Source organism: Sinocyclocheilus rhinocerous, unplaced genomic scaffold (genome assembly GCF_001515625.1).
Source record: "Sinocyclocheilus rhinocerous isolate Xijiao unplaced genomic scaffold, SAMN03320098_v1.1 scaffold920, whole genome shotgun sequence".
In the NCBI taxonomy this organism is placed as follows: domain Eukaryota; kingdom Metazoa; phylum Chordata; class Actinopteri; order Cypriniformes; family Cyprinidae; genus Sinocyclocheilus; species Sinocyclocheilus rhinocerous.
In genome coordinates this window covers 182,469-210,292 of record NW_015636975.1, presented here as the reverse complement: position 1 = coordinate 210,292, position 27,824 = coordinate 182,469, and the positions used below count along the sequence as shown (strand labels likewise).

The 27,824-nt window shown below is 37.6% G+C and overlaps 1 protein-coding gene across 1 annotated transcript in view; it reads right to left on the bottom strand.

Annotated features, from left to right (window-relative positions):
• rasa3 (RAS p21 protein activator 3) overlaps positions 1–27,824 on the bottom strand; it is a 77,994-nt gene that overhangs the window by 32,750 nt on the left and 17,420 nt on the right. Inside the window, exons 2-6 of the mRNA XM_016563081.1 lie at positions 17,130–17,247; positions 16,813–16,916; positions 11,550–11,644; positions 8,090–8,166; positions 1,059–1,131 (exon numbers count right to left, since the gene is read on the bottom strand). Of these exons, the coding sequence (XP_016418567.1) occupies positions 1,059–1,131; positions 8,090–8,166; positions 11,550–11,644; positions 16,813–16,916; positions 17,130–17,247 (467 nt within the window). The remainder of the gene's footprint in view (positions 1–1,058; positions 1,132–8,089; positions 8,167–11,549; positions 11,645–16,812; positions 16,917–17,129; positions 17,248–27,824) is intronic.

Sequence of the window (27,824 nt, the reverse complement as noted above, 5' to 3'; positions counted from 1 at the left end):
CCCCACTTTCCATTGTTTTACTTCAATGATAGGTTAGAATTTTGTGAATTATTTTGAATGAAAGATCAAAGGGATAAACCATGCAGATTTATTTAACAAGAGTGCCAATATTAGTGGAGGGCACTGTATATTTATATTTATATATTAGGACTTAAATTATTTTATTAATAAGGCTGTTTTTTTTTTTTTTTAGTTAACTATAATAACCCTGGTAAGTATTTCATTATGTTCACATGTACTGTATATTGACCTCAAAAGTTCAGCTCAGTTATGGGAAAAACATTGATCAACTTTTACAGCACTGAATTAATATAGTGCTTTAAGGTTAGTGATGATAAATAAATATTTACTGTTGAATTGTGGACTGTATTTGACCTTTTTTTATTATTATCTGAAACATGCTGTGACTTATATAATGCACTTAACAACAAGCATGCAAAATATTTGAATTTGTGCTGAATAAGAGACATACATGCGTCCAAGTTTATTTGCATAATTAATTTCCCACTTGTCAGAAGTTTCAGTTTCGCTTTAAAAAAAAAACTATAACTGTCACTATAATGTTTGTTTTATACTTTTATTTTTTGTTCTGAATATGGTTAAATGTAAAAGATTTGTTGTTAAGTAAGTGGAACTAAGATACATATTTATAGTGTCTGAAATGTTTCATTTTATTTATCAGTATTTTACATTATTTCTAAATGTAATAATAAAATGTGACTTATACCGATGTAATTTAAGTTTTTTTTTTTTTTTTGGGGTGGAATTTAGACTTTTTTTTCTGGAAAACACAGTAATACTGTAGTTTAAGAATCATCTACAGGTAAAAAAAAAACAATAATAATAAACACATTTGTTCAGCACTAATGTGAACATTGGATGGGATGCACAGTGATAAATACAAATAAAATGATTTTAAAAAATCAGGAGCAGACATCATGCAAACTCTATTTAACAGGTGTCACAGTGTCACTTCATTGAATCATAATGCTGGATAACGTCACATGCTGTTAAAAAACTGAGTGGCCACGTCCTCAGACAGGACAATGAGTTCCTACCTCAAAAAAGAAGACCTCATCAAACTGAGGATTGTTGGTTTTCCGTTTGACCTTCGTCTTCTTGGCTTCTGACCTGTAAGGGGTGAGAAATGCATTTATGTTATGCTACGGTATGTTACACTGACAGTGATTTGCAGCTATTTCAGGTGGTATGAGCAACAGCTAAATTGAATTTACACTTATTCAAAAGTTTGGGGTCAATACGTTTTTTTTTATTTAAAGGAGACATATTATGCCCCTTTTTACAAAATGTAATTTAAGTCTCTGGTGTCCCCAGAATGTCTGTGAAGTTTCAGCTCAAAATACTCCACAGATCATTTATTATAACATTTTGAAAATGGAAGCATATATATAATATTTTGAGTGGAAGCAGAAACACGCTGTTTTTCGTGCCTGTTTCTTTAAATGCAAATTAGCTGCTGCCCCCTTTTCCAGAATAGAGCTGTGCCATTACAGCTCGGACCTGCTAAAAACATCTGTTTTGGTTCTGATTATCATGTTTATCTTCTTCATACAGTGGACTACCAGTAAAATTGATACAAATTTGGGTCCAAAAATTATTCAGACCGAGTCTGGGAAAAAAACTGAAGTTGAGGTTTTCATGAAGCTGGGTGACAGCATGCCCAGGAGACTACAGGCTGTCATTGAGGCTAAGGGTTGCCCGACTAAGTATTGATAGTTGTGTAAATACTGTCATACTAACAGCTGTCTAATTTTTGGTTGATTGTAATCTATTACATACCTTTCTATCAGAATTATCTAGCATTATCAAGATGAATTTGTTCTGACAGTTTAACTCTGAGTTCTTGTCATGTTTTATTACCATTTTCTAAACTATAGCGAATTGTTGAAGGTGTCTGAATAAATTTTGGTTTGACTGTATCTATTTGATAAATGAAGTTAACCAACTAACATTATACATACCCTTTTGGTTTCTGTACCCAATATTTAAAAAATTTACAAATGTAATAAAAATATAGGTATCGGCATCGGTATCGGCAAGTACCAAAAATAAAAGTATCGGTATCGGGCGAGTACTGGAAAAAGTGGTATCGGTGCATCCCTATTTATTTTAGATCTGTGGCTTAGAATCCACTGCTGTCTTGTCTCCTCTGAGGCACTCTAAACAGTGTTCTGTGCTCGTCTGTGCAGCCAAGACAGAAGAGTTAGCATGTTTTGCTCAAACATTCGCCATGGCATTAGAACTGTAACACCGTTGTCGCTTGTGAAATCAAAATGACGGCGCCTTGGGTGGAAACTTACAGATTAAGCGGCATTAATATTATAATGAGATCCCTTTGCCACGTCACCAAGGGAGCGAAATCAGACGCGCTAATTTTTTTAGACGCTTGGGGGAAAAGGCTTACCAAAACAAAGTTACTGGGTTAATCTTTTTCACGTTTCCTCGGTTGGTAGATGCACCGGGGACCTGATTATAGCACTTAAAACCTGGAAAAGTCAGATTTTCATGATATGTCACCTTTAACATAATGACCCGCATCTAACATTATCCGAAAAACAGATTCATTGATGCATTTGTGACATGAGCTGCTGAAGTAGTGCATCATGGTCCTCAGAATGAACAAGTCCTCAGAAGCACAAAGGCCAGTGTTTCCCAAATCATGTGTCTTGCCTAAGGACAGCATCACTACTGCAGTATCCATTTCCACCAACACTGGATCTGCGCTATAAAGACTAGTGAAAATACTTTGTCATCTAAAGTATAAGTATGTTTATTTAACACATTTATTTTTTAATCAATTTTCAAATGATTTCAAATTTCTTAAATATTAATTAAAATAAATAAAATTATATCGGCTTTATATCGGCCACCCTGATTTCCAAGATATCGGCATCGGCTGTCAAAAAAACAATATCGGTTGACCACTACTTGTGAATCATCTCATGACTAAGTGCAGGCGTGATGTAAATAAGAGTTTTCTTTCATAGGTTCATCCCTTGTTCCGATTGTCTGAAGCCCGTATGGATTGGCTGATGGTGCGGCCGCCACCCAGACATCACTATGTCATCCACTCTAAATGCCACGTTCACACAGCAGCAGAATATGGTTGTCAGTCCTGTATTTGAGTCCTTAATATGGTTACGTTCACACAGAGTACGGTTATTTTCAGGCGTGACAACCGCATTCTGTAACAGAACTCTGTAATAGAAATATATCTGCATTGTTAATCCTTTTGATTTTGATTTTAAAAATTCACAAAAATCTAACCTTTCAATAAAGTAAAACAATTGAAAATGGGGGAAAATGTTATAAAAATGTTATAAAAATGTTATGAAATAAATGTTTTTCCGAAGTTCTCTTCCAGGCAGATTTGTAACATTTCCTGTTGATTGGAACTTCTTAATTACTGTGCTGATGGTGGAAATGAGAATAGATATTTTCTTACAGCCACTTTTTGTGAAGCTCAACAATTATTTTGTTTTTCTCATTGTGATGGGTGATTGAGGGAATTTAGTCTTTGTGTTCCCTAATATATATATTCCTGTGAAACAGGAAATCATGGATGGACAATTATAAATATGAATTGGAATGTACTTTTACTCATAATAATTTCTAGGGGTGCCAATAATTGTGGCCAGTGTGTATTAGAGAAACTGAACTCAGCCAAATTAATCCAAAATTAATCATTTAAGACAAGCTAATAGTGACCAGCACACATAAGGCCACCAGTATGTTTTGCAATCATAATAAAAACGTGAAATTGTGTAATGCATTTTAGGCCTATATTTCCTGCTTTATCTAAAAGAAAAAGCCCTTGCCATGTCAAAGTCACACACCAGAATCACAGCAGCAGCAGTGCAATGAAGCTCATGTACTGAATGAATCAGTGTGTGTGTGTGTGTGTGTGTGTGTGTGTAAACATCATCCTCGTTGTGTCTTAAAATGGAAGCTGCATAAATATCCTGTGAATGAAAGCACTGCTCATTGTGACACTAAGCTCATTACCCAGAGTGCTCCAGTGTAGGAAACTGTCCAGACATGGACCTACTAATGCTGTGAAAGCATATGAAACCTACATGAGCACACACACACGCGTGCAGCACATACTGCATGTTCTCATACATTAACTCATTTTCATTCAGATAACTGACAGTACAGCACAGATGCATTCATGCAGTTACAGATATGTGAAGATATGTCCAGTGTATGCACACACACACACAAACGCAGCAGACTTCAGTTCACTTATTTACTCTCAGTCTGAGTGTGGCGTTTCTCTTGTAATTTTAAATAAAGCGTCAGGCGCTAATCAAGGCATCAAACCACACAGTGACTGCAGCAGATCAGCAGAGCTTAACTATGATGCTAAAATGCACTTCAGTGAATGTGCAGACACTAGCTACACCACACTACTGCTAAAGAACGTACACTACACAGTATGCAACATTACTGCACGCAATAAAATCTGCAGTAAACAACACTGATGAGCACTGGCTGAGATGCCTGGTAATGGACATTCAAAGGCAAATGATGGTGGTTTGTGTATTCATCACATGCACTTTTATCAAACACTATAGAATACCCAAGACGTGTCACTTTTATAGTTTTGAATGAGGAAAAATGCAATGCTCAATATGGCCGCTCTATTGAACGAAGCCCCGCCTTCTAAGTAAAAGAGCCAATCGCTAATCGGTAAAGTCATCGCGTTACTGCAGCTGCCGTTAGAAGTCCCGGTTGCTATAGAAACAGTCAGTGTTCTGAGACGTGCGCTCAGGACTGCGCATGCACACTGGCTGGTATAGCCTGAAAATAAGCTTTTTTATCGCTATTTGAGCAAAAGAAACAACATTTATGAGACTGTTGCTGTCAGATTTCATTGGTGATTTCAAATCTGAAATTTAATCATAAGCTTGGCGAACGGTTTTGGAGAATTTGATGTTTCCCCATTCAAAGAGATAGGAGCTGCACTTGCATGCCCGAGAGGCATTTCAAAGATGGCCGCCGAGTGACATGACTTGCCTTAAAGGGACTTTGCTTTTATCCAGAGCGACTTACACTGCATTAAGTCATGCATTCCTTGGGAACTGAACCCATGACTGTTGCGAGCCAAGCTATACTATTTTAGCTACAAGAAAGATGTCATGTCATTATGACACGTGACTAAAACAATGATGATTTGTTTCTTAATGTTTCAGAAGATCTCAAGACCCACAAAACTCACAGATCATTCATTCAGCATGATGAGAGCCAAGAGTGACAAACTCTGTGCAAATATACTGAGAAAATAAGGTGAAAATGAAGAAGGAAAGTGAGATGGAAAGACCTATTTCTGCTGCTGGTCTTGAAGACACAAATGAAGATAAGTAAACAACAGCAAACAACATCACACTCTCTTTCTCATATTCATAGAGATTTCTGTAGAGAACTAAAGCAGATTCGTCACATCCATTAGATGACACTAAAATCAAATGCTGTTCTGACGCCTATTACAATAGTTTCAGCATCCCAGCTAACAAAAATATGTTCTAAGAACAATTTGTTAACACTCCCATTAAGTTATGAAAATTTTATTTTTATACATTTTCTCTGAATGTACAAAATGTCCAGTTTTTAAAATGTTTTAAAACGTTTTTTTTATCTTGGTTATGCAAATGTTAAGGGAACATTCCATTTGATCATTTTGCAAACATTATGGGAATGTTACTTTTGAATCTTCTCTGAACATTCTGAAACAAGTAGTAGCTAATATTTAAAGTTTAAATGTTCCATGAAAAAACGATCCATAAATTATGTATAAATGTTTTTGTGCTAACATTTTAAGAACATTATTAAAGACCAGATAACTTGAAACGAACGTTTGTTCATAACTTTTAGAGAACCTTGCCAGAACATTTTGAGAACGCTCCCTGTTAGCTGGGATCAGTCTATCAATGCTCTTATATGTCTATAATGAGGAGAAAGATGTTCCTGTCTTTTTTAATGATAATCAAAACCACATATATGGCTGGGTGGTATGACGGTAAATTATCGTTACCACTAGTGGTTGATTGATATATCGCCACGGTCGATATACCGGCCGATATTTTAAATTTTTCAAATATCGGCATCGGTCGATAAGTTTTTCTGTTTGGCTGATATGTTCGAGACTTTTATTTTGACTGTGCAGAGAACAGCAGCGCCTGTGCACACAGCGCTCACATTATCACTCTTCATTGTTTGCTGTCATCGTTTAACAGTTCTGCCTAATACAGATAGAAGTCTGTCTAATAATCAGATAGAACTGTTAAACAAATGAATTCAAATGTATACAAAAAGTTTTATAACGACTGCTTTCATATTATTAGTAATAGAAAGGCAAACATTATAATACTTTCTTGTTTGCCGTCAGCATTCAGCAAATATGCATTTATATCATTTAAACAAATCTTTCAATGTCTAATAAACATTTGATTTCACAAACCTTGCAGACTTAGTCGAATCTAGTTGTGAGATCTTGTGAAGTGTGCATTTGTATCCTGCATGATTGCGTGTGCTCTGTGTGACGGTTGGTCCGTGCGAATTAAATGCAGACAGGAGGAGAGTTCAGTTTCTCTGGAGACGCATGATTGACACACTTTAAACTCGTGATTTCAAACTATGCTGCGCATAATTTGCCCACTATCATATTCATGTCATTTTCACTGTGTGCTGAATGTAAAATGAGTGTTACCTTGGCTTTTGTTGAAAAAAAATAAAATGATTCCCAATGCACACAAACTTCCCAGATTACTGAGTGCCCTGTTGGTTACAGTGTTTACTTCCTTTTTATTTATATATATTTAAATATTTCTTTATTTGTCTCTATTATATTTCTATTCTAACTACTTGTTTTATTTATAAAGAAAGAAGAGCCTCTAACACTAGCATTATCTATTCTTTCTATTTATTTTATTTTTATTTATTATAAATAATGACCTTCTAACACTAGCATTATCTGTTCTTTTTCTGTTCTATTGAATTGTTTTATTTTTATTAAAAAATGACCCTCTAACACTAGCTCTTTTTCTTCTTTTTCTATTCTTTCTACTTGTTTTCTTTTTATTTATTATAAAAACAAAATAAGCAAAAAAAAAAAACAAAAAAAAAACCTTGCTATGTATACTGTTAGGTGAAGCCCCGCGCACAAACCATCATTTTTTATTTATTTTTTTAATAAGTATCGGTTCAGGCACCGTTTAGGCACCGGAACCGTTTTAAAAGTATCGATTTGTCACTGGTATCGAAAAAAAACCAAACGATACCCAACCCTACTTCCATAATCAGGAAAAAAATACTATGAACTCAATGCTACCGTCAAATGTTTGATTACCCACATTCTTCAAAATATCTTCTTTTGTGTTCAACAGAAGAAAGATATTCATACAGGTTTGGAACAACATAAAGGTTAATAAATTATGACAAGATGTTAATTTTTGGATGAACTATCCCTTTAAGGAAGCCCTTTGTAATTCAGACAAATTACAGCAATTCAAACACTTGTCAGTCATTGGTCAGATGGTCAGAAAGTCCCGCCCCCATATGCACATGATTAGTTGAGTTTGAAGCATCTCCGTGACTCTGAACATTAAACTGACATACTAGAAACTTTAAGCAGTTAAAAATAAAAGGTAAGAATTTAGGTCAATTAGTCAACCTGTATAATTAGTTGGTTGTTGGATGACAAAAACCTCTTTACCCTCTTTAAAGCATCACTGCTAAAAAATACTGAAGCTGCATGTGTGATTTCTATTCAATCAAACAACTGCAAGAATAATGAAAATTCTCGTCAGTCATTGGTCTGATGGTCAGAAAATCCCGCCCCAAAACTCACATGACTGGTTGGGTCAGAAGTGTCTCCCTCATTCTGAACATTAAATAGACTATAATTAGTAGTTTGTTGGATGATGAACATTACATGTACAAGAAACACCCTCACTGAAACAAGGAACATACTCTCTGATCTTTCAGGACGTGAATCTAATAAAACACGAAGGCTGAGCTCTGATTGGCTGACGGGCAGCTATGTGGAACTTGTGATTGGCTGTCTCACCGTGTTGCCAGCTTGTGGCAGACGACTCCGCTGTCTGTGATGACCTCACTGAGACGCAGCTCCAGGTGAACCTTTCCCTGCGGAGGACAGAGAACAGCGTTACCATGGTTACACTCGCCACCCGATGAGAAGGAGAGCGAGAGACAGAGGAACGGAGCATGAGAAACCAATGAAAACACAACCACTGCAGGGTCCCATGAGGCTGTGCTGGGATCGGGCTGCCAATGAGTCATGGGCAGCACACGTGACCGAACATGGAACATGGAAAACACTCGGGGTGGGCGGTCCTATGGTACATACCGACAGAAATGTGTCAACTGGTAAAGATTCTACTGAACTGTTCATACTGCAGCAGAATATTTTTTTAAAAATATAAAACTATTTTTATATTTAAAAATATTAAAATATTTTTTAAAATACAAAAATGTTTTTTTCATTAAATTTCTAGATATTTTCATTAAAATATAAACATATGTTACAGCACGCAGCTCTTTGTCACTTCATAAGCATTTTACCGTTTCTTTTGAGAAAAACCATCGTCATATCATTTACAAACTGAAACTCAAAGGTCTTCACAGCAACCTGTCAAAATAAAAGTTTGGTTTTACTTGAAGAAACTGTGACAGAAATATATTACTTAATGTAATAATTTTGTATAAAATCTATTAATTAGAGATGCTTTTCATTAGGGCTGGGACAATAAATCGATGCATCGCGATTCGTGGATCGATTCTGAGATTTTCGTAATGCATCGTGATTCTCTCTCGAATCGATTCTGAGCTTAGTTTTTAACAGCAGATGGCGCTCTAGGCTAGTTTTTAACCACACACTCAAATGCTCACGAAGAAGAGCGCTTGTGCATTTGGCTGAGTAATGTAAGTGGTTAAATGTACTTGCACATCAGCTTTTATGATGCGAGATTAATGTAAACAGCCCACTGTGAACATCCTTGTAATTCGCTTCAACCTTTTCGAACTTTATGAATGATTATTTTAGGTTCAAATGGTGCGTTACAACACGCAGCTCTTTGTCACTTCATAAGCATTTTACCGTTTCTTTTGAGAAAAACCATCGTCATATCATTTACAAACTGAAAATCAAAGGTCTTCACAGCAACTTGTCAAAATAAAAGTTTGGTTTTACTTGAAGAAACTGTGACAGAAATATATTACTTAATGTAATGATTTTGTATAAAATCTATTAATTAGAGATGCTTTTCATTAGGGCTGGGACAATAAATCGATGCATCGCGATTCGTTATGAAGCGAGATTAACGTAAACAGCCCACTGTGAACATCCTTGTAATTCGCGTCAACCTTTTCGAACTTTATGAATGATTATTTTAGGTTCAAATAGTGCATCTGTAAGGAACTGGAAGCAAGCAGAATATGGCGATTTCTAAAGCACGCAGTGCCATCTGCTGTTAAAAACTAAGCTCAGAATTGATTCAGAGAGAATCGCGATGCCTTCGGAAAATCAGAATCGATGCAGAATCATTTCTCGATTTGCGATGCATCGATTTATTGTCCCAGCTCTACTTTTCATTATTAAAATGTAATGAAACCATTAAAATGTAATCCAGAAAATTAATGGAAAACAGAATGTGTTCAAAATAAAACTGAATTTGAGAAAAAATATATTTCATAGGACTTTCATAGGATAGAAATTTAATTTCTGTTAAACTTTTAATAAATTGCTGTTAAATATTTCATGATTTCGATTAATTAGACATGCTTTTTGATTAATAAAATTTAATTTAACCATTAAAACAGAGTCTAGGAAAATTAAAACGGAATCCAGAAAAATTTAAATGGGAAAAAAAACAGAATTTGGAAAAAAATAAAACGGAATTTGGGGAAAAAAATACAATTTCGTAGGGCCCTAAGTTAGCCAATCAAAACAGTGGCCCGCCAACTTAAAACAGATCATTTCAGACAGAGGGTCAGAATGAGGATTGAAAATAATTGTTTTTCCGCATATATATATATATATATAGCCTATATATAGTGTGTGTGCAAAGATTACTAGTATTATAAGTGAACTTCAAGGAACATATTAAAAAAAATGTCATGATCCCTGTAACATCCAATAAAAAGGCAGCTGAATAAACCAATAGCTTCACTAGCTTGGTAAAACAACATGTAAAAATAAACAGAAAGACATCGGAGCTCCAAATATCTGTTGTAAAACTCATCGCTTTGACATCTTTGAACCCTTCTGATATGTGTTTACACACTTTCCTGTACAGTTCAGGTTGAGTCGTCACGGATAAATATTTTCACATTCATATTCAGCTCGATGGACTAAGAGTGTTTTTTAGAATAAAATCTCTGGAGATGCTTGATTAACTTGGTTGTGTTATAATTCGAAGTTTTATCACTAACCTACGGAACATTGACTTTGCAGATTTTGCAAGCAGCTGTCGAACTTGTTGGCATAGCTGGTGTGAAATACCTTTAAATAGGTGATCCTTTGGTTCACTCCATGCTGTTAGCTGCTCTGTGCACATTAGCTTGTTTGAAAACCGTCTACCGGTGTGCCGAGCCCGTTGTGAGCGCATGACATCACGCTGCACACAGCATAGAATTACAGCAAGAACTCTGTAAGCTTTCGGATCGTAATTTGATGTTATACACCGATCAGTCTGCGCAGCATCACTTCAAGTCGAACACACCTTTAGACTGAATTAAATGGCCCCTATGGATCAGGCCCATTGTCTTGATACCCGTAATAGAATTATTCAATATCGGAGCCAATACCTGATACAAATATCGGATTGTAGGATCCATAAAGCTAAGCTAATGAGCTGAAGCACCTTTCATTAGTGGAGGATTTTATTCACTAAATTATGAAAAATAGAAATGAACATATGATTATTAAAATAAATAAATATATAAATTAAATATTTTTTAAATCATTAAATTTCCAGGTACCGTTAGTGAGACATTAAATTATATTTTATTGACAGCACGCAGCTCCTTCTCTGAGCAATGAAACTTTCCTCTAGTTGAAACAAAGTGAAGCCTTGTGAAGAGGATGGGCTGCTCTTCCTCAAACACAGCACAACAATAAGTGCTCTATGGACAGAGTCTCTGGGCTCTTCATTACACACACACATCCTTCCTCACTCAGCTCTCGATGAATGCTTCTGTGTTTCTGAGGATCCGCTGCAGCTCCGGCAGAATCACTGTGAGTAGATCTCATTCAGCTCTGAACTACAGAACTGCATCAGATGTGGAAATGCAGTCAACGTAATTAAGTGTGAATGATGAGACTGCTGTGATCCTACAGAAAAGAGCTCATGATCTAAACAAATACTGCGTCTCCTCATAAATCATGAGCGTTTGAAGCTCTAATTAGTGGTCATGTGACCCTGGAGGATGGAAAGCGTTCAGGAGCTCAGAGTGAATTGGAATCATTCGTGTTTGTGCTTAACACACGGGAGCATATGAAAACATACCTGCACCTCTGAGTCTGCACAGACCGGCTGCAGCGGGAACCAGTGGTCTTTACCGTGGTATTTTTGCAGGTCTTCCTTCTTCACGGCCACTTTACCTGCAGAAACAACACAGATCACAGATCAGCTCACCACATGAACTGAAGCCTTGTTCAGACTGTCAGTCCAAATCTGATTATTTGTGTATCCGATTGGAATCTGATTTAAATGTTTGACTGTCCACACTGTGTATTGGAACTGTTCAGATCTGATTTGTGTGTCCCATGGTGCTTTTTCATTTTACTGAATATCTGCATTGATTTCTATGGCAACAACGTTGCGTTTGGTATGCCTACGCTCAAAACAACAATAACAAGCAATACAAGCAATACAGTTTGCAATACAGATGTTGTCTTACAACATGACAACATGTTGCCATGCTATTGGAAATCAGTGTAGCTGTAATCATTCAGGTGTTCTGGGATTTTTGGTTTAACTGTGCAAGTGGAACCTTAAACCTTAACTTGTGAAATCTTAATTTGTAAATTTGTATTTGTTTATAAAAATGTTTAAATATTTTATTTTGGAAACATGAAAAAACAATGAAATTTCAACAACATTTTTTGCAGCAGTGTATGACTGTATCATAGTTTACAACCAGACAGCAGACAGTTCACAACCAGACAACATGGAGAATGTTGAACAGGGTAAGTTAACATATGGATCATCACATCAGTATAAAAAAAAAAAATATGTCCACAGATACATTCATATAGATTTATTTCATTTGTTGCAGGCAACGACGTATTCAACAAATGATAACAACTAATAATAGACACAGTTTTAAGGCATCGCAAGCTACAAACTGAAATCAATGTATACAACTAGCTGAGGTTTGCTGTACTTTATCCTGACATTACATGCCTGCAATCATTCAGTCAGGGACGACTGTACAAAACGTGCAAGGTTTGTGTGATTAAAATGTGCACTGCAAACGAATAAAAACGTTATAAACTGTTACGAAATGATGAACAAATGTAGTTTAGGCATAGGTTTGTGCAACCCAATAAATATATTTACCATTTTTGAAATATTCCATTAAACATGCTGAGATACAAGGAGTGCAAACTAAAATTCTCAGTTCCATGCACATGTCCAGGAAACTCATGAATATTCATGTATGTTCTGCACCCTGAAAACGAAAATCCCAGAAACCGAAAATTTCGTAACACCGGTCCGTTTTGATGTCACACTTATGCTCATATCCGCATGTAAACATGTCGTCAGCGTGGAAGTTAAAACATTAATCATATTTAAAACATTAATCTTATAAAATTATTTATGCATTTGAAATTTTGCGGTGTAAATGCATTTATGGCACCTCAGCTTCATCGAACATTCAAATACAGTGTAAATACATCTAATGCTACTTCAGATGCAGCTTCTGTGTTTCCTGCAGTGGAAAGATGGAGTTTGTTGATATTGATTTGATTTCATTTGAATTCTTATTATTCTAACTGAATTAATTGAAACAATGTAAGAATTTGATCTTTCCAGTCACTTGTACTTCCAGAGCACTTTATTTTGAGAGTTAAGTGAGAGAACATCTGTAACTTAGTCCAGATTGGGGGAATTGTAATGTTTAATAATTTCTTTTATTATGTAAATAATTTTTGTATTGAAAAAAGTATAGACATATGTTTGTATATGCTGTCAATTATAGTTCTTGGAAAGAAAATTGGCAGGTCACACTTACAAAAAAATCGGAAATAGCCAAGAAAATTGCCTGAACTGTATTTTCATCGGTCTTCTCAAAGTGAAACCAGACATCAGTACGCGACTTTGAGGCCATGATTCTCTCTCTTCTCACGTCTTTTGATGCATCCTGTGGCAAGCTAACCAATCAGAGCTCAGGGCGCCGCCCAAAGTGCTGCTATAACCAATCAGGGGAAAAAAAGAAAAAAAAAAGTTTCGATCATCGTTTACATGATCGATCATCGCTGTCACGGTCGAGTACTCGAGTACTCGATCACTGTTGCACATCCCTAATAGCAACCACCCAGAAAACCTTAGCAACCATTCAGAGCACACTAACAACCACCTAGCAAGCACATAGCAATACTCTAGAAACCACACTAAACGCCATAGCAACTCCATAGCAACCACTCAGAAGACCCTAGTAAACATCCAGAAAACCTTAGCATCTACCTAGCAACTGCCTAGAACACCCTAACAACCACTTACCCTAGAAAACACCCTAGAAACTCCATAGCAACCACCCAAAACACCCTAGCAAATACCTAGCAACCACACATCCAGAAAATTCTAGAAACTACCTAGCAACCAACCAGAACACCTTGGCAACTACCAAGCAAAACATCAAAACAAGCACCCAGAACACCCTAGCACACTCCCTAGCAACATAGAACCACTTAGCAATGCTTTATGAACCACACAGAAAACCCTAGCAACTACCCAGAACACCCAAGCAAGTGCCCATAACTACCTAGCAACCACCTAGCAATGCCCTAGAAACCATATAATCACACTATGGCTCTTTGTCATTTTTGGTGTCATACACGCTCACATTTTCTGGGAAAGTTTCTAGTTAATGTTCAAACACTTTATCTGTCTTTGTTCTATGTTCTTTAACAAACATTCCCCTTCCTCCTGCCTCAATATCTTTTGTAACATATTAAGGCCTGCAGCCACATTAATCATAAATTAATGAATCATAACAATCTGGTAGGCCAAGCTGTGTGATTAAATGTACGAGCTCTACTGTGACTGGAAAAAAAGTATGTGTAGAGGTCTAAACTGTGTTTTCTTTGACTGAATGGAAAAGGTTTCTCATGTCAGGATATTTCAATTAGGGAGCACACACACACACGTATGTTGGGTTTCCATGTTTTATGGGGATATTCCATAGAAGTAATGGTTTTTATACTGTACAAACTGTATTTTGTATCCCCTTACCCTAACCCTAACCCTACCACTAAACCTACATCTCATACAAAACTTTCTGCATTTTCACATTTACAAAAAATATCATCCTGTATGATTTACTGTATGAGCTGTTTTCCTCATGGGGACCAAAAAATGTCCCCACAAGGACAAGGATTTTGGATATTTCTATCTTTGTGGGAACTTTTTGTCCCTATAACGTAGGGAATACCTGAACAACCCTAACCCTACCACTAAACCTACATCTCATACAAAACTTTCTGCATTTTCACATTTACAAAAAATATCATCCTGTATGATTTACTGTATGAGCTGTTTTCCTCATGGGGACCAAAAAATGTCCCCACAAGGACAAGGATTTTGGATATTGCTATCTTTGTGGGAACTTTTTGTCCCTATAACGTAGGGAATACCTGAACCACACACACACACACACTTACTCAGCTATCTAAATACTGACATTCCATATACTTCTATTGTTTTTATATACATCTAGTTATAAATACTGTAACACTGTAAAAAAAAATTGTAATTTGAACAGCATTTTACTGTAATATGTACAATAAGATATTGTAAAATCTGTATACAGTATATTATTGTAAACAGCAAAGGATTGTGGGAAATTATTGGTCACTAGTGTAATTCTTCTCTACTGTAAATCCAGTATATTATTAGTATTTTTTGTTTTAGTTTTATGCAAAACTGATATATTTTTAGATGTTTTCACTTGTTAATAAAAAACTAGCCTAACTAATTATTCATCATGTCATTTTTCATGTGGGGAGTGTTTTGGAGCCTTTTTTCTGACTGTCGGCCGGAACACCATCAGAACGGTGAAAACATCAACTGGTGAGTAAGTTAAGGTCACCTATATTAGTGTAAGTAAACTTTAGTTAAACCGAGAAACATCAAGTTTGTATGTTCCGCTGCCTCTTTAATGCAAGTTAGCTAATCAGGCGGAGTCTGAGGTAATACTGAGGTAAAGTGAGTTAGGCAACACCATTGTTTTAAGTGGAGTTTTTAAGCAGCATTTTTAAGTACTTATTTTGTTTTTTATCTTCAAATTTGTGGTTCATGTCGTCTGCAACGTCAGAGGTGTATTTTGGAGCCTTTTCTTGTGATTGACATTGTATCGATGATAACATCAACTGGTAAGTTAACATCAGTTAGTCCAAGTAAACTAGTTAAACACATAGAAGCATAACTTCTATGCTGCCTCTTTATCGCAAGTTAGGTCAGACAGACGTAACAACGTAAACAGCGAGTGAAGGTGAAATACTCAGTCAAACTGAGTTAAGAAAAACTGCTGTTAAATACATCATTTGTATTTTATTTTCAGGTTTGGGGTCTTGTGGTCATGCCGTCTGCAACGGAGGTACATTTGGAGGAACATTCAGTAGAGAACAGCAGGCTGTGGCTAATTTGGTACAGTAGGTGTATTTAGCAGTAGCATTCAAGAAACTGAACAAATACAAAAATAAAACACTATATACACTTCACTGTATAAATTATACATTGATTCTTATTAAAGTCCACATGAACCAGAAGCAGCTGCCGACTTTATTTCATTATAGTGACGTATTTCCAACTGAAACGGAATATTAAACGGAGGGAGGGGTTTTATTTTTGCACTCCTCCTCTCATCTCTCACTCATAGATATATAAAGTTATACTCACTCATATATAAAGTTATACAATACAATACAATACAATAGCACTGATTCCAGGTATCCTGAGAGGATGGGCAAAGGAATTAATTTTATTTTAAAATGTCCCTAAACATTCAACCCCAATCCCAATGAAGATGAAAACATTCACTTTCTGGTTGTCATACTCTCATTAAGTTACAATTTAATGTAAATTAATTTAATCTTACCCTGCGGTACATGAATCCTGGATGTTGTCATCTGTGATCGTGACGACCGTAATGAGGCTTCTCCCGCTTGCATTGTGATCTATAATCCCTCGCTTCCAAATTAATATTGTTACCCACCATATTTATTTTTAAATCTTTTATATATCCCTCTATGGCATATTTAAGACCCACTTGAATGGTGGTCCTTCTGTGTCCAAAATGTATCAAAAACATCTTGGGACAAGGTTTTCACACTGACAGCTGACAGTTAGCAACTCCGTTTGTTTGTCCGAGTTCGCAACAGTAACTAAGGGGGGCGGAGCTTACCGATTGGTCTATTACAGAGGACCAAAAGGGTGAGTACTGGGAAAAGATACCACAGGAAGTACAGCACATCTCACAACAGGTCAGAAACGTAACATCCTGTGACCTGTATTCAAACACAGACATTTAATGAGAGCCGCTCACCGATGCTGGAGTCCCTCCTGAACACGTCTCTGTCAAAGATGTAAAAGGACAGATGGCGGAAACTGCGTGGGATTTCACAATAAAAGTCCTCGCCGTAGAACGGACTGCAGTGGATAGAGACAGAGATATATTGTGGGTATTATTATAACAATTATAATTAGTTTTTCTGTTTTTAATTAAATGATTTTTCATTGTCAGATTGATACAATAATGCACAGGTGTTGTTGATGCACCTCATAAACACAGACACACACAGTGTGTTATTCTAACACATCTTCATATGTGCATGGTTAGTGCATGTGTGTTTGTATCCTCACCATAAAGACTTCTCTATGGTTTTGGTTCGAAACACTTCCTCCTGGTCCAGGTTGACTGTGCAGTAACAATCCCGCATTTTATTCGGACCCGGATATGGAGGGATGTTCTTTGCTTCACCTGCAGAGAGACAGACACTCATTTAGTCATTTGAGGCTGATGATTTATGCGTTTTGCAGCCATAATGAGATACAAGCAATCATCAGATGGCTGAGACACATTTATTCTGACAGGAAAAAACAATTCCCATCAGTGTAAGTTGCTTTAGATAACAGCGTCTGCTAAATGAATAAATGTAAATTTAAACGTAAATGCTTCTGAAAAATTTGCAGTCTTCCAGCGATGCATAAAATATGACCCACCTGGTCACCTGGTGATGATGGTTCTATGTACATGAAATTATGTGATAACGTCACCTTTATCAAAAAGAAAACCTGGTTACTTTCGTTTGATATAAATACGAGCACACCAAAAAGAGACATGATGTTATTAGTAAAAAGAATATATTGTGTTTGCAATGTGCACTACAAGTAAAATGAACACTGAATATTAACACCCAATAAAATATACAAACGAATAACAGTGAAATATACTTTTATATTAAATGACCAACAAAATTAAAGGCATCCTAATCATAAACAAAAAAGAGTTGAGGCATTTCTTAACACTAAAGCTGTCTTTACACAGCCAAGTTAAGGCTGCTCTGAGCCAGCATAATGCCACTTAAAAGCCAGAATAAATTATGCCTACTCTGAGCCACCTCAGCCCCAAGGATCACAGTATACAGCTGTAATTGCTGTGTAAATGCATTTATGCCACCTCTGAACAGCATCAGAATTTCGAATATTCGTCGAATTTAAAATAAAAATTCACATTCGAATGCAAAAATGTTGCTTTCGAATTTTAGGTGTGCGTTAAAGAGGCAGCCTTATCAGTGGCGTACGAGATGCGATGACGATGTAAGTGTCATTGCATTATAATGTTTTTGTTAGCCTATCCAGTTGAAGCCACTAGATCCATTTTGACAGCCCTAGGGAAAAAGTAAAAAAAAAAAAAAAACAGGTGGAGAATCTGCAACCAAAATGCACCAGCATCCTCTCGCAATTATGCATTGTAAGTGCATGTACTCACGGTTTTCTATATTTTCACAAACACATCATTGCACACAAAAAAGCAGATGTAAGCCACTCTCTGGCTGCTGTGGGATCAGACACAAAACAATAGAGTGCAATATTCAGCGGCCGCAACGCAGCACTGGTGGGGCAGGGTGGGTTCAGTGCAAAAATCTGTGTGGGATCTGCAACCCAATACACACATCAGACACGTGAGCGGAGGAATGTTGTCAGCCCACACACATAAACGGACATGCGGCTGCAGCAGGAAGAATGCAACACTTTGGGAGGAAGTTGGGTGTGTTGCGGTATGTGTTTCCACAGAGTGAACCGGTGTCCTGTTACGCCTTCGTCACCCCACTGACATGACTGAAGGTGTCAATCAATCTCAGCGCAAGCTTGTTTCCTGCTCCTGTGAAATAAAAGGGTTGCTGTAAGCATGCAATGCAGTTTTCATTTCACTGCATGCAATGCGAATGCAAGTGCATGTGGAATATTGTGATCCTTCATAATGCCGATCAACTGGACTGCGATGAATCACTAAGCAGATCAGAAGCGCATCTGATACTGCAGACAGATGCTGGCGAGGTGCTGACGTGGTAAGCTGATCCATGCATGACATTCCGGATCTAGAAGCATCTCTGTTTCCTGTCCACTCCCTCCCAGCACACATAATCACTGTGTCCTGATTGGATTACAGCTCGCAGGTCACTCTGGAGACCACGGCACTGAGGGATTACTAAAGCTAGTACTAGTACTCATACTGATCAAACCTTAGGGCCCTATGATTTCCACAATGCATAAATCGCAGAATCAAGACATACAAATTGAATTTACAGTATAACGCAGAATCTCATGGAATTTTGGATGAATAAATCAAAAGGAGGACTGTACACTTAATTAAACCACGATATGGACCAGTGTCTGAAAATAATGAACCACAAAAAAAAAAAGATATTTAAATATTAGGGATGCACCGAATGTTCGGCAACCGAAATTATATAAGCGAATAAGCAAAAAGACCAAATAAATTGTACCGAACAATGATGTGACGTAGGGGCTGGGTGATATGGGCAAAAATTCATATCTCGGTATTTTTTGGCTGATTTGCGATATACGGTTTATATCTCTGTATTTTCGTTTTTGTATTTGGATTAAAAAAATCTGCATTTAATATATATATTTCACTTACCACCTAATGTTGTCCAACAAAACAATACCTATTAAAGGCTATGAAAACAAATAAAGTGAATGTAACCATGTAAGCCTTTATATTATGTGCAAAAAAAGGTTAAAATCACATTTCCTTCTAACATTGCAATCTAAAAACCAAAATAAGGCTTTTAAAGCAGAAGTTAAATTCACTAAACTAAAAATGAAAATAAATGAGAACAAAAGCACAGAAATGTGTTAGGCTATTTTGATTACCCCATTAGTCACTTTACAGTCAGTGCTATCATAAAAATAGACTTACTTGTAGGTTTAAAATTCTAAATGTCACATTTATTGTCCAACTATTATTGCGCTGATATTTAATTGAACTCTGTCTGTTTGGCGTGACTGCGTCACATTTATTGTCCAACTACAAATATTTCAGCGAAATTTATATTTTAGTCAGAATTATTGCGCTGATATTTAATTGAACTCTGTCTGTTTGGCGTGCATGCGCACGGCGCTCGTTCACTGAAGTGATGTCTGTGAAGTTTAGCGGAGAATCCCAAAGCAGAAGGCACATGGAAATATTTCCATGGCTTTCTAACATTTACAGATGGAGAATATACCTGTGAAATGTAAGTTATGCATTCAGGAAGACAGCACATCTCAAACACATTAAACAGCGCGAGTAGCCTGTGTCTCTGTCAGCGGCACATGCAGCCTTTCAGTCAGAGCATCTGACTGGCCGAGCCGCTTAAACTAATATGCAAAATGAAACTATAAACTATGTTTTACCAGTTTTTAAAGGCCTTAATATGAAGCTTGTCACATGTTTAGAACAAATTGGATTATGGACTTTCTCCGCAGCAGCTCAGTCTGTGTCCTCCGTTATATTTTCAGATGTGCTCGTATCAAACTGGTAATTTAACCATTAAAACGCACACAAGTCTTGTAGGTTTAAAATTCTACATGTCACATTTATTGTCCAACTACAAATATTTCAGCGAAATGTTTATTTTAGTCAGAATTATTGCGCTGATATTTAATTGAACTCTGTCTGTTTGGCGTGCATGCACGCGGCGCTAGTTCACTAAAGTGACGTCTGTGAAGTTTAGCGGAGAATCCCAAAGCACACACACATAAACATCGCATTGAAAACACAACTAATCCCTGATGCAACAAGCCTTCACCCCACAGGAAAACAGCAAAACAGGAAGTCGCTGCACGAGCTCGCGGCACCAGGGTTCAAAGTCCAAAGCACGAGTAAAATCTGCGCTGAAATAGTGTTACTTGTCAGTTGCTCAGTAACATTTTTATGAATTTTTACAAGGCATGTGACAATGCGATACGTGCAACAAACGTCTTCCTAAATTCGTAATGAGAATTATTTGTCAACAAAAAGAAGCACTGAGGTCTTCCTGCGGGTTTCTGCCAAAATAAAAGCTGAGAAAAAGCAAGAACTCCATCAACATTCATAAATGTTATTATAATATTTTCTAATGTTTTAAAAGAAGTCTCCTGCTCAGCAAGGCTGCATTTATTTGTACGGTAAAAAATACATGCCTGATTCAAGAAGGGGGTCTAAAAAATTACCAAAAAATATTATTTTACTAACTTATTAATTTTAAGTTAAGTTGTGTTTTATTGGTATAAATTTATTAAAATGTAGCAAAAATTACAAGTATGTTTTTGTCCATATGATAATTTTCAATCAGTTGAATGCTATGATTCTTTAATTGACGCCCCTGACCTGGAAAATCTGAGCATGTTTCCCGCTGGATAATTCTGACACTGTAAACATGAAACACCTGTAAACACAATCACTCAGATGTGTGTGTGGGAACATGCTTGTTGCCATGGCGACAGACTCACTGCAGGAACTGTTTCCTGTTTTGGGGCTCGGCAGACAGCGTAAATGAGTGTGAAATTGAATGTGTTTCAGAGTGATGACATCATCGTTTCACAAAATATATGGATTGGCTGTACACACGAAAGCGCAAAGGTGTCATTTTCAGATTTATCCACTCTGGGACCCAGTTTCAAAAAATAGCGTTTCAGGCTCCCAAAACGCCGGATCCGTCTGGACGAAATGTGACTCAATAAACATGTTTTATACAGATAAATGTGTGTCTTCTCTCAGATAATCATGTGTACTTAGTTTATTAGAATGTGTGAGGCTATTTGAATCTGTCTTCATGGACACGCAAACAAACACGTCACTGACAAACACAAACACACTGAGTAGGTGGTGAAGAATAAATCACAGATACAGGAAATGAGGTCAGGACAAGAGAGAGAGAGAGAGAGAGAGAGATGAAAGAATAAACAGAGGAGAGAGAAAGTGAGATGATGATACTGACAGATGAAGAAAAACAGCTAAATGGGTAAAAATGAATCACACAGGCCTCCTGCAGAGAGATATATGGTGATGAGATGTGCTAGAAAACAAATACAGAAATGAAAAAGGAGAGCTAGGATGGTGAACTAGTCCACTAATCAATTAGTAGAGGTCGACTGATCGGCCGGCCAATTAATCGGCCGATTTTTGGCATTTTTAAATTAATCGGCATCAGCCGATTGTGTTGCAAATTAGGCCGATTTATAGGCAGGCGCATCTGCGGCCAGCTAAGCGTTGTTGTGGTTTATCCGTACCGGAGAATCCCTCTCCCTCTGGTGAAGTGAGATGGAGCAGCTCACACTCTACAGCCGTGGCTTGTTCACACACAGCTTCAGCTAATGATGGCAGGGCAAAACAGACCGTTTCGAAAGCGTAATTACGTTTTACCCTACTAGAATTGATGTGACCGTGCTTATCATATTCATAAGTGCAACAAGTCATTTGCATGTGAAAGTAGAAACGTGCAATTCAGATGAACTTCTGGGCTGATTATAACGTGCATGTTAACTTTCCTCGTGAAATGTGTCTGTGGGTCCGACAGCCTCCAGTCCACGATGTCATCGCTCGTATGCTGCAGGCTGTGTAATATGAGTAAACCTTTATTTGTATCACTTAGATTATGGCCAATTGACTTATAGCAGTGTCCAGTGTTTCCCATACATTAATCTATTTGTGGCGGCTCGTCACTATATCAAAACTGACTGCCACAAATAGATTTTCCAAAAGGCTTATACTTCCTTGAATAAACTAAGCACTGCACGTTTCAAAATTCCCATTACTTTAGCCCTGTGTCTTTCCATGTTTCTTCATCTGGTATTGAATGTTCGTCTTTCCCCGCTATGTGCGTGTTCCAGGTTCCATTGATGTTAATTAAAGTCTGTTTTTGTGAAGTCTACTCGACGTTTCCTCGTTCCTCGCTCCGTGCTCCTCACAGTAGCGGTATTGTGACAGAATACCAGACCGAAACAGTAACCTCCGTGAATACTTCCTCCTCCTGCTGGAGCAGGGGGAAAAAATCGCTCGAGGGCCACACCAGACTGTTCCTGGTCCTCGACAACCTCTCCAGCTACCCGGACGACGAGCTAACTTTGTTGGACAACAGGTTTGTAAAGAGGCTCATACACATGCAAAACTGTATCGCACACATGCTACTACATTTATTCAGACCGATTTTTTATGCACTGTACAGCCCTAACCAAACCAGTTACAGACTGTAAAAGGAGCTCGAGCTCCTCATTTAGCGATATAGACTCTTCAATTTCACGTCCGCCTTTCATGTAGCTCCACACTGTCGCACACAGAAATATGTCAACATCTAGACTTTATCGTTATTATCGCGGGAAGACTAATTCTTATCGTGGGGAGAATTTTTAACGGTATATCGCAAACGATAAGATATCGCCCATCCCTACATCACTCACTGTTTTACTTTTCATGGCTTCGCACACGCACACACACACACACACACACACACACACACAGATCACGTGCTTCACTTTGACCATTTACAGTTAAAGGCCAAACGGCTCCAAAAACAAACACAAACCCTGAAACACTACAGACACAGATAAAGACAGACAGAGATAAAGATGCAACAGAGCTGGTGTGATCAGCGTGTGAGAGCACGACCCACGCTACAGAGAACTACAACAGGAAATGAGATTGCAGGAATGGAATTCCGACTGCATCCAAGATATAGTATAATGTCTCTAAACATGAGCGTTAGTGGGACACGAGAACCTACAACACAGCAACCACATGTTCCACAGATTCAACAAGCTCTGATCCTTTTAATAGAGTCCCAGAAATGACAAACGGATGCTGTTATTAAAGAAACACCAAAAATGAAAATTTGCTGAAAATGTGCTCACCCTCAGGCCGTCCAAAATGTTTATTCCATTTCTACATCAGATTTGGAGAAATTTAGCATTTTATCACTTGCTCACCAATGGATCCACTGCAGTGAATGGGTGCCGTCAGAATGAGAGTCCAAACAGCTGATAAAAACATCACAATAATCCACAAGTAATCCACACGACTCAATTAACGTCTTGTGAAGCCAAAGGCTGTGTGTTTGTAAGAATTAAATCCATCATTAAGATGTTGTTAACGTCAAACTGTTGCTTCAGGATAAAATACTAGTAGTATAAATACTAGTAATACTAATAGTCCATAATCCATAATAATGCTTCCTCCAATCCATCCCCTGTTGTCCGCTCACATCTAAATCCACCCACATATTTGTTTAGAATGGTTTTGGCTTGTAAACGGTGTTTGATCTGTGCGTATTTCTCTCGATTTAGACCAGACCAGACTTTTTCACTCATTCTCATGGCACCCATTCACTGCAGAGAATCCATTGGTGAGCAAGTGATATAATGCTACATTTCTCCAAATCTCATGAAGAAAGACACTTATCTACATCCTGGCTGACCTGAGGGTGGGGACATTTTCAGCATATTTAATTTTTTTGGGTGAACTATTCCTTTAATGCTGTCACAACAAGCAATAGGGTCAGATTCACCAATAAATGAATCTACTGTCATCATTTACTCACTAACGTCATTACCAACAAAATAAGCAGACAAAGCAAATATTTATCATGATGTTCATACTGCTTTTTATCATACAATGACAGCAGACAGTGATCAGGTGCTGTCGAGCTAAAAGCATCACAAAATAATCAAACCGTAGTCTGAATGATCCACGTGCTGTATAAGAACGTTGAGTGAGAAACAGATGGAAATTTAAACCTTCCCCCTCCACTATATTTCAAATCTTATTTGCATTTCCACATATTCAAAATTTGCACAACACTTTCAGTTACGAGACACATGAGAAACTGACATCAAACATGTTTGAATATAGATTGATCTACAGTTTGAGGAAACAATGACAGAATTTACATCTTTGTGTGAATTATTATTATAAAACAGACTGACACATCTACACCTGTCATTTTGAAAGTGAAAGTGAAAGTGAAGTGACGTGTGGCCAAGTATGGTGACCCATACTCGGAATCTGTGCTCTGCATTTAACCCATCCAAGTGCACACACACAGCAGTGAACACACACACCGTGAACACACACCTGGAGCAGTGGGCAGCCATATTGCTGCGGCGCCCGGGGAGCAGTTGGGGGTTCGGTGCCTTGCTCAAGGATTTTTTAATACTTTAAGCATTTTTTTTTTTTTAAAGTTAAATCATTTTAAAGAGGCACTGTATGATTTCTGCTCCACAAGTGAGATCAAACAGACCTACATAAGTACCGATTGTGTTCAAACAGGTTTCACAAACACTGTGATGTTAAAAACAAAAGTCTGAGAGTCGCTGGAGCAAGATTGCATGCTACACCCAATTACTGTCAACAAGCCAGTGCATGAAAACAGGAAGTGGGTGTTTAAATGGCATTTCCTTTAAAGGATTGAGAGTGAAACCAAAACACCCTGATGATGATGATGCTGGTGCTGTCTGGACTGATTTACACTTTACATTCACATTTATGCATTTATGATGCATTCAAGGTTGACATGTTATCAGTAAGTTTGTTTTCTGAGGATCAAACCATCAGAGTCATTCTGTAAATGAAAAATACACCCACACACAATTCAAATGATTTACTAGCCACTATCCTCAGCTGAGACGTCACAGACAGCAAACATTAAATATAAGACTATTTCACATCAATCACTGGTAAAATCTACTCTAATATAATGAAATATTAGCAAAATATTTATTTTAGGTAAAAAAATGTATATATATATATATAAATATATATAAGGTATATTCACTCGATATTCAGCTCGCGCATCTGCGCCGCCGCGCGCTCAATCCACTCAACGTGCTTTGTTTATCAGCTCGCGCACATCAGCTATATAGGCGTTAATACTGAATGTTTAACGTTATATTCATTGCATACATATACTTCGTAGTAGACACCCTTAACTCCTTTCTGCTGTCTGTTGTTCTGTTGTCGGTGTTTCTTTGTTTGAATATGGCGCTTATCACATGCTGTGTGGTATCGGCGTTTGGTATTGGGGCATTTTAACGAGTACGAGTACGAGTACAGGAGCTCAGTATCAGGCCCGATACCGATACCAGTATCGGTGCATCCCTAATATATATATAGGTAAAAATTGCTGCTTTTGAATAACAGCCAATGGGGTGAGATGCTGTTTGGCAGTGGAATGGTGTAGTTACAACACTAACCAGCAGGGGTTAACTGGTTAACCGTGATCAGACTGCTGACAGTGACACCCATAGATCAACTTTACTAAATGACTGTGCAAGATAGAGACAGAATATGATTCTGCAACATCCTAAATGAGAAAGTACAGTTACATTGGTGAGACAGCATCAAATTATACAGTGAAGATGATATTGCTGATACATGATGCATGAGTACATAAATGATTTGGCACCGCAGTCATGTCATCGCCAGTGTGGAAATGCTATGACGTTTTGAGAAACAATGAAAAATTCGCTGTTTGTCGTGTATGTTTTGCATGATTCATCTACACAGCAGATTCAGTGACGTTAGAGCTGATCTGCGCCGAACTGCACGTGTCTGCGGCGCGTTACGGCTCCAAGGCCACCGGAGCTGATCGTGGCCACTCTAGTCAGTGCTTGTGTTTATCAGCCAGCCGTGGCACGTTTCTGAAGCGGCTCTCCGCGCTGCTTGGTTAAAAATAGTCTTTTGTGAGTTGTTACAGCGTGGAGGACGGAACAAAAACAGAGGTTTCCCCAGTAACAGCTGTACACAAAGCAGCGCTGAGCTCACAAACGCTGCTTTATCAGGCATATAACATGCAAGATGAAATGAAAATGACATCGGAAATGTTCTAAAGATAGATATAAAAACACCCACGCTTTTTTCACTCGTTTTGATTTTTAAACGTGCAGTACGTGCTCATGTTTATTCAACCAAGCCTTTTGGAAAATCCTTGAGTTTTGATATTGTGGTGAGCGCCACAAATAAATAAATGTATGGGAAACACATCCCACAGCACAACCACCTGAGCCCAACTTCAGTCTACTCATCACCTTAACTTTAACTGCGTTTGTAGCCGGTACCATAACCAGACTGATAAACAAACACAGACCGGAAGTTAGCTTCGGGCCAGGCGCGTGCGCCCATTGAAACGTCTATATAAAGCTTGAAGCATCAGAATTGGCATCGGTATCGGCCGATCACCATGACAAGAAATCGATACTCAGTATCAGCTGCAAAAATCCTGATCGGAGCATCCCTACTAACTACCATTTAAACACAGATGTAACCTCTACCTTCCCAGCATGACAGAAATAAAAACCAGCTGAAATGTGAAATGTTTTTATAAAAAACACTTATGCAACATTTGATCATCCTATATAATATAATATAATATAACATAACATAATATAAATGCTAAGAATAAAATAAATACACAAAAAAATTGGTGTAGGATTTACATAATTACAAAGAAACAACAATTAACACATTGAATTAAATGGGAATCTTTGAGGTAGAAAGACTGAAATAGCAGGGCTCGACAATAAGGACTGCCCGATGGCCCGGGACCAGTGTAAAAGACACTCGGGACAGTTGACGGATTTGTCACTGGCCCAATCGGGCCACTGCTGAGTCCTCATAAAAGTTTAGCATTTGCACGTGTTTTTAAGCCTTGCTAATATAAACATTCAAGCGATTTTAAAGTATTAGAAGACGCGAAAGACAACTACATTCAGTACTCACGCTGTATATTCAGTATGCACAGCGTGCACACATAGAGAACCGCGTCTCAGACAACGCATGAACACTGAATTGAGTTCTCTTGCGCAACTTCTTGAGCTTTAACAGACAAATACACCCGGCCAGTTTAAACATTCAAGAGATTTTAAAGCATTTAAAGGGGTCATATGATGCGATTTCAAGTTTTCCTTTCTCTTTGGAGTGTTACAAGCTGATTGTGCATAGATAAGATCCCTGAAGTTGCAAAGACTAAAGTATCAAAACCAAAGAGATATTCTTTATCAAAGTTAAGACTCTGCCAC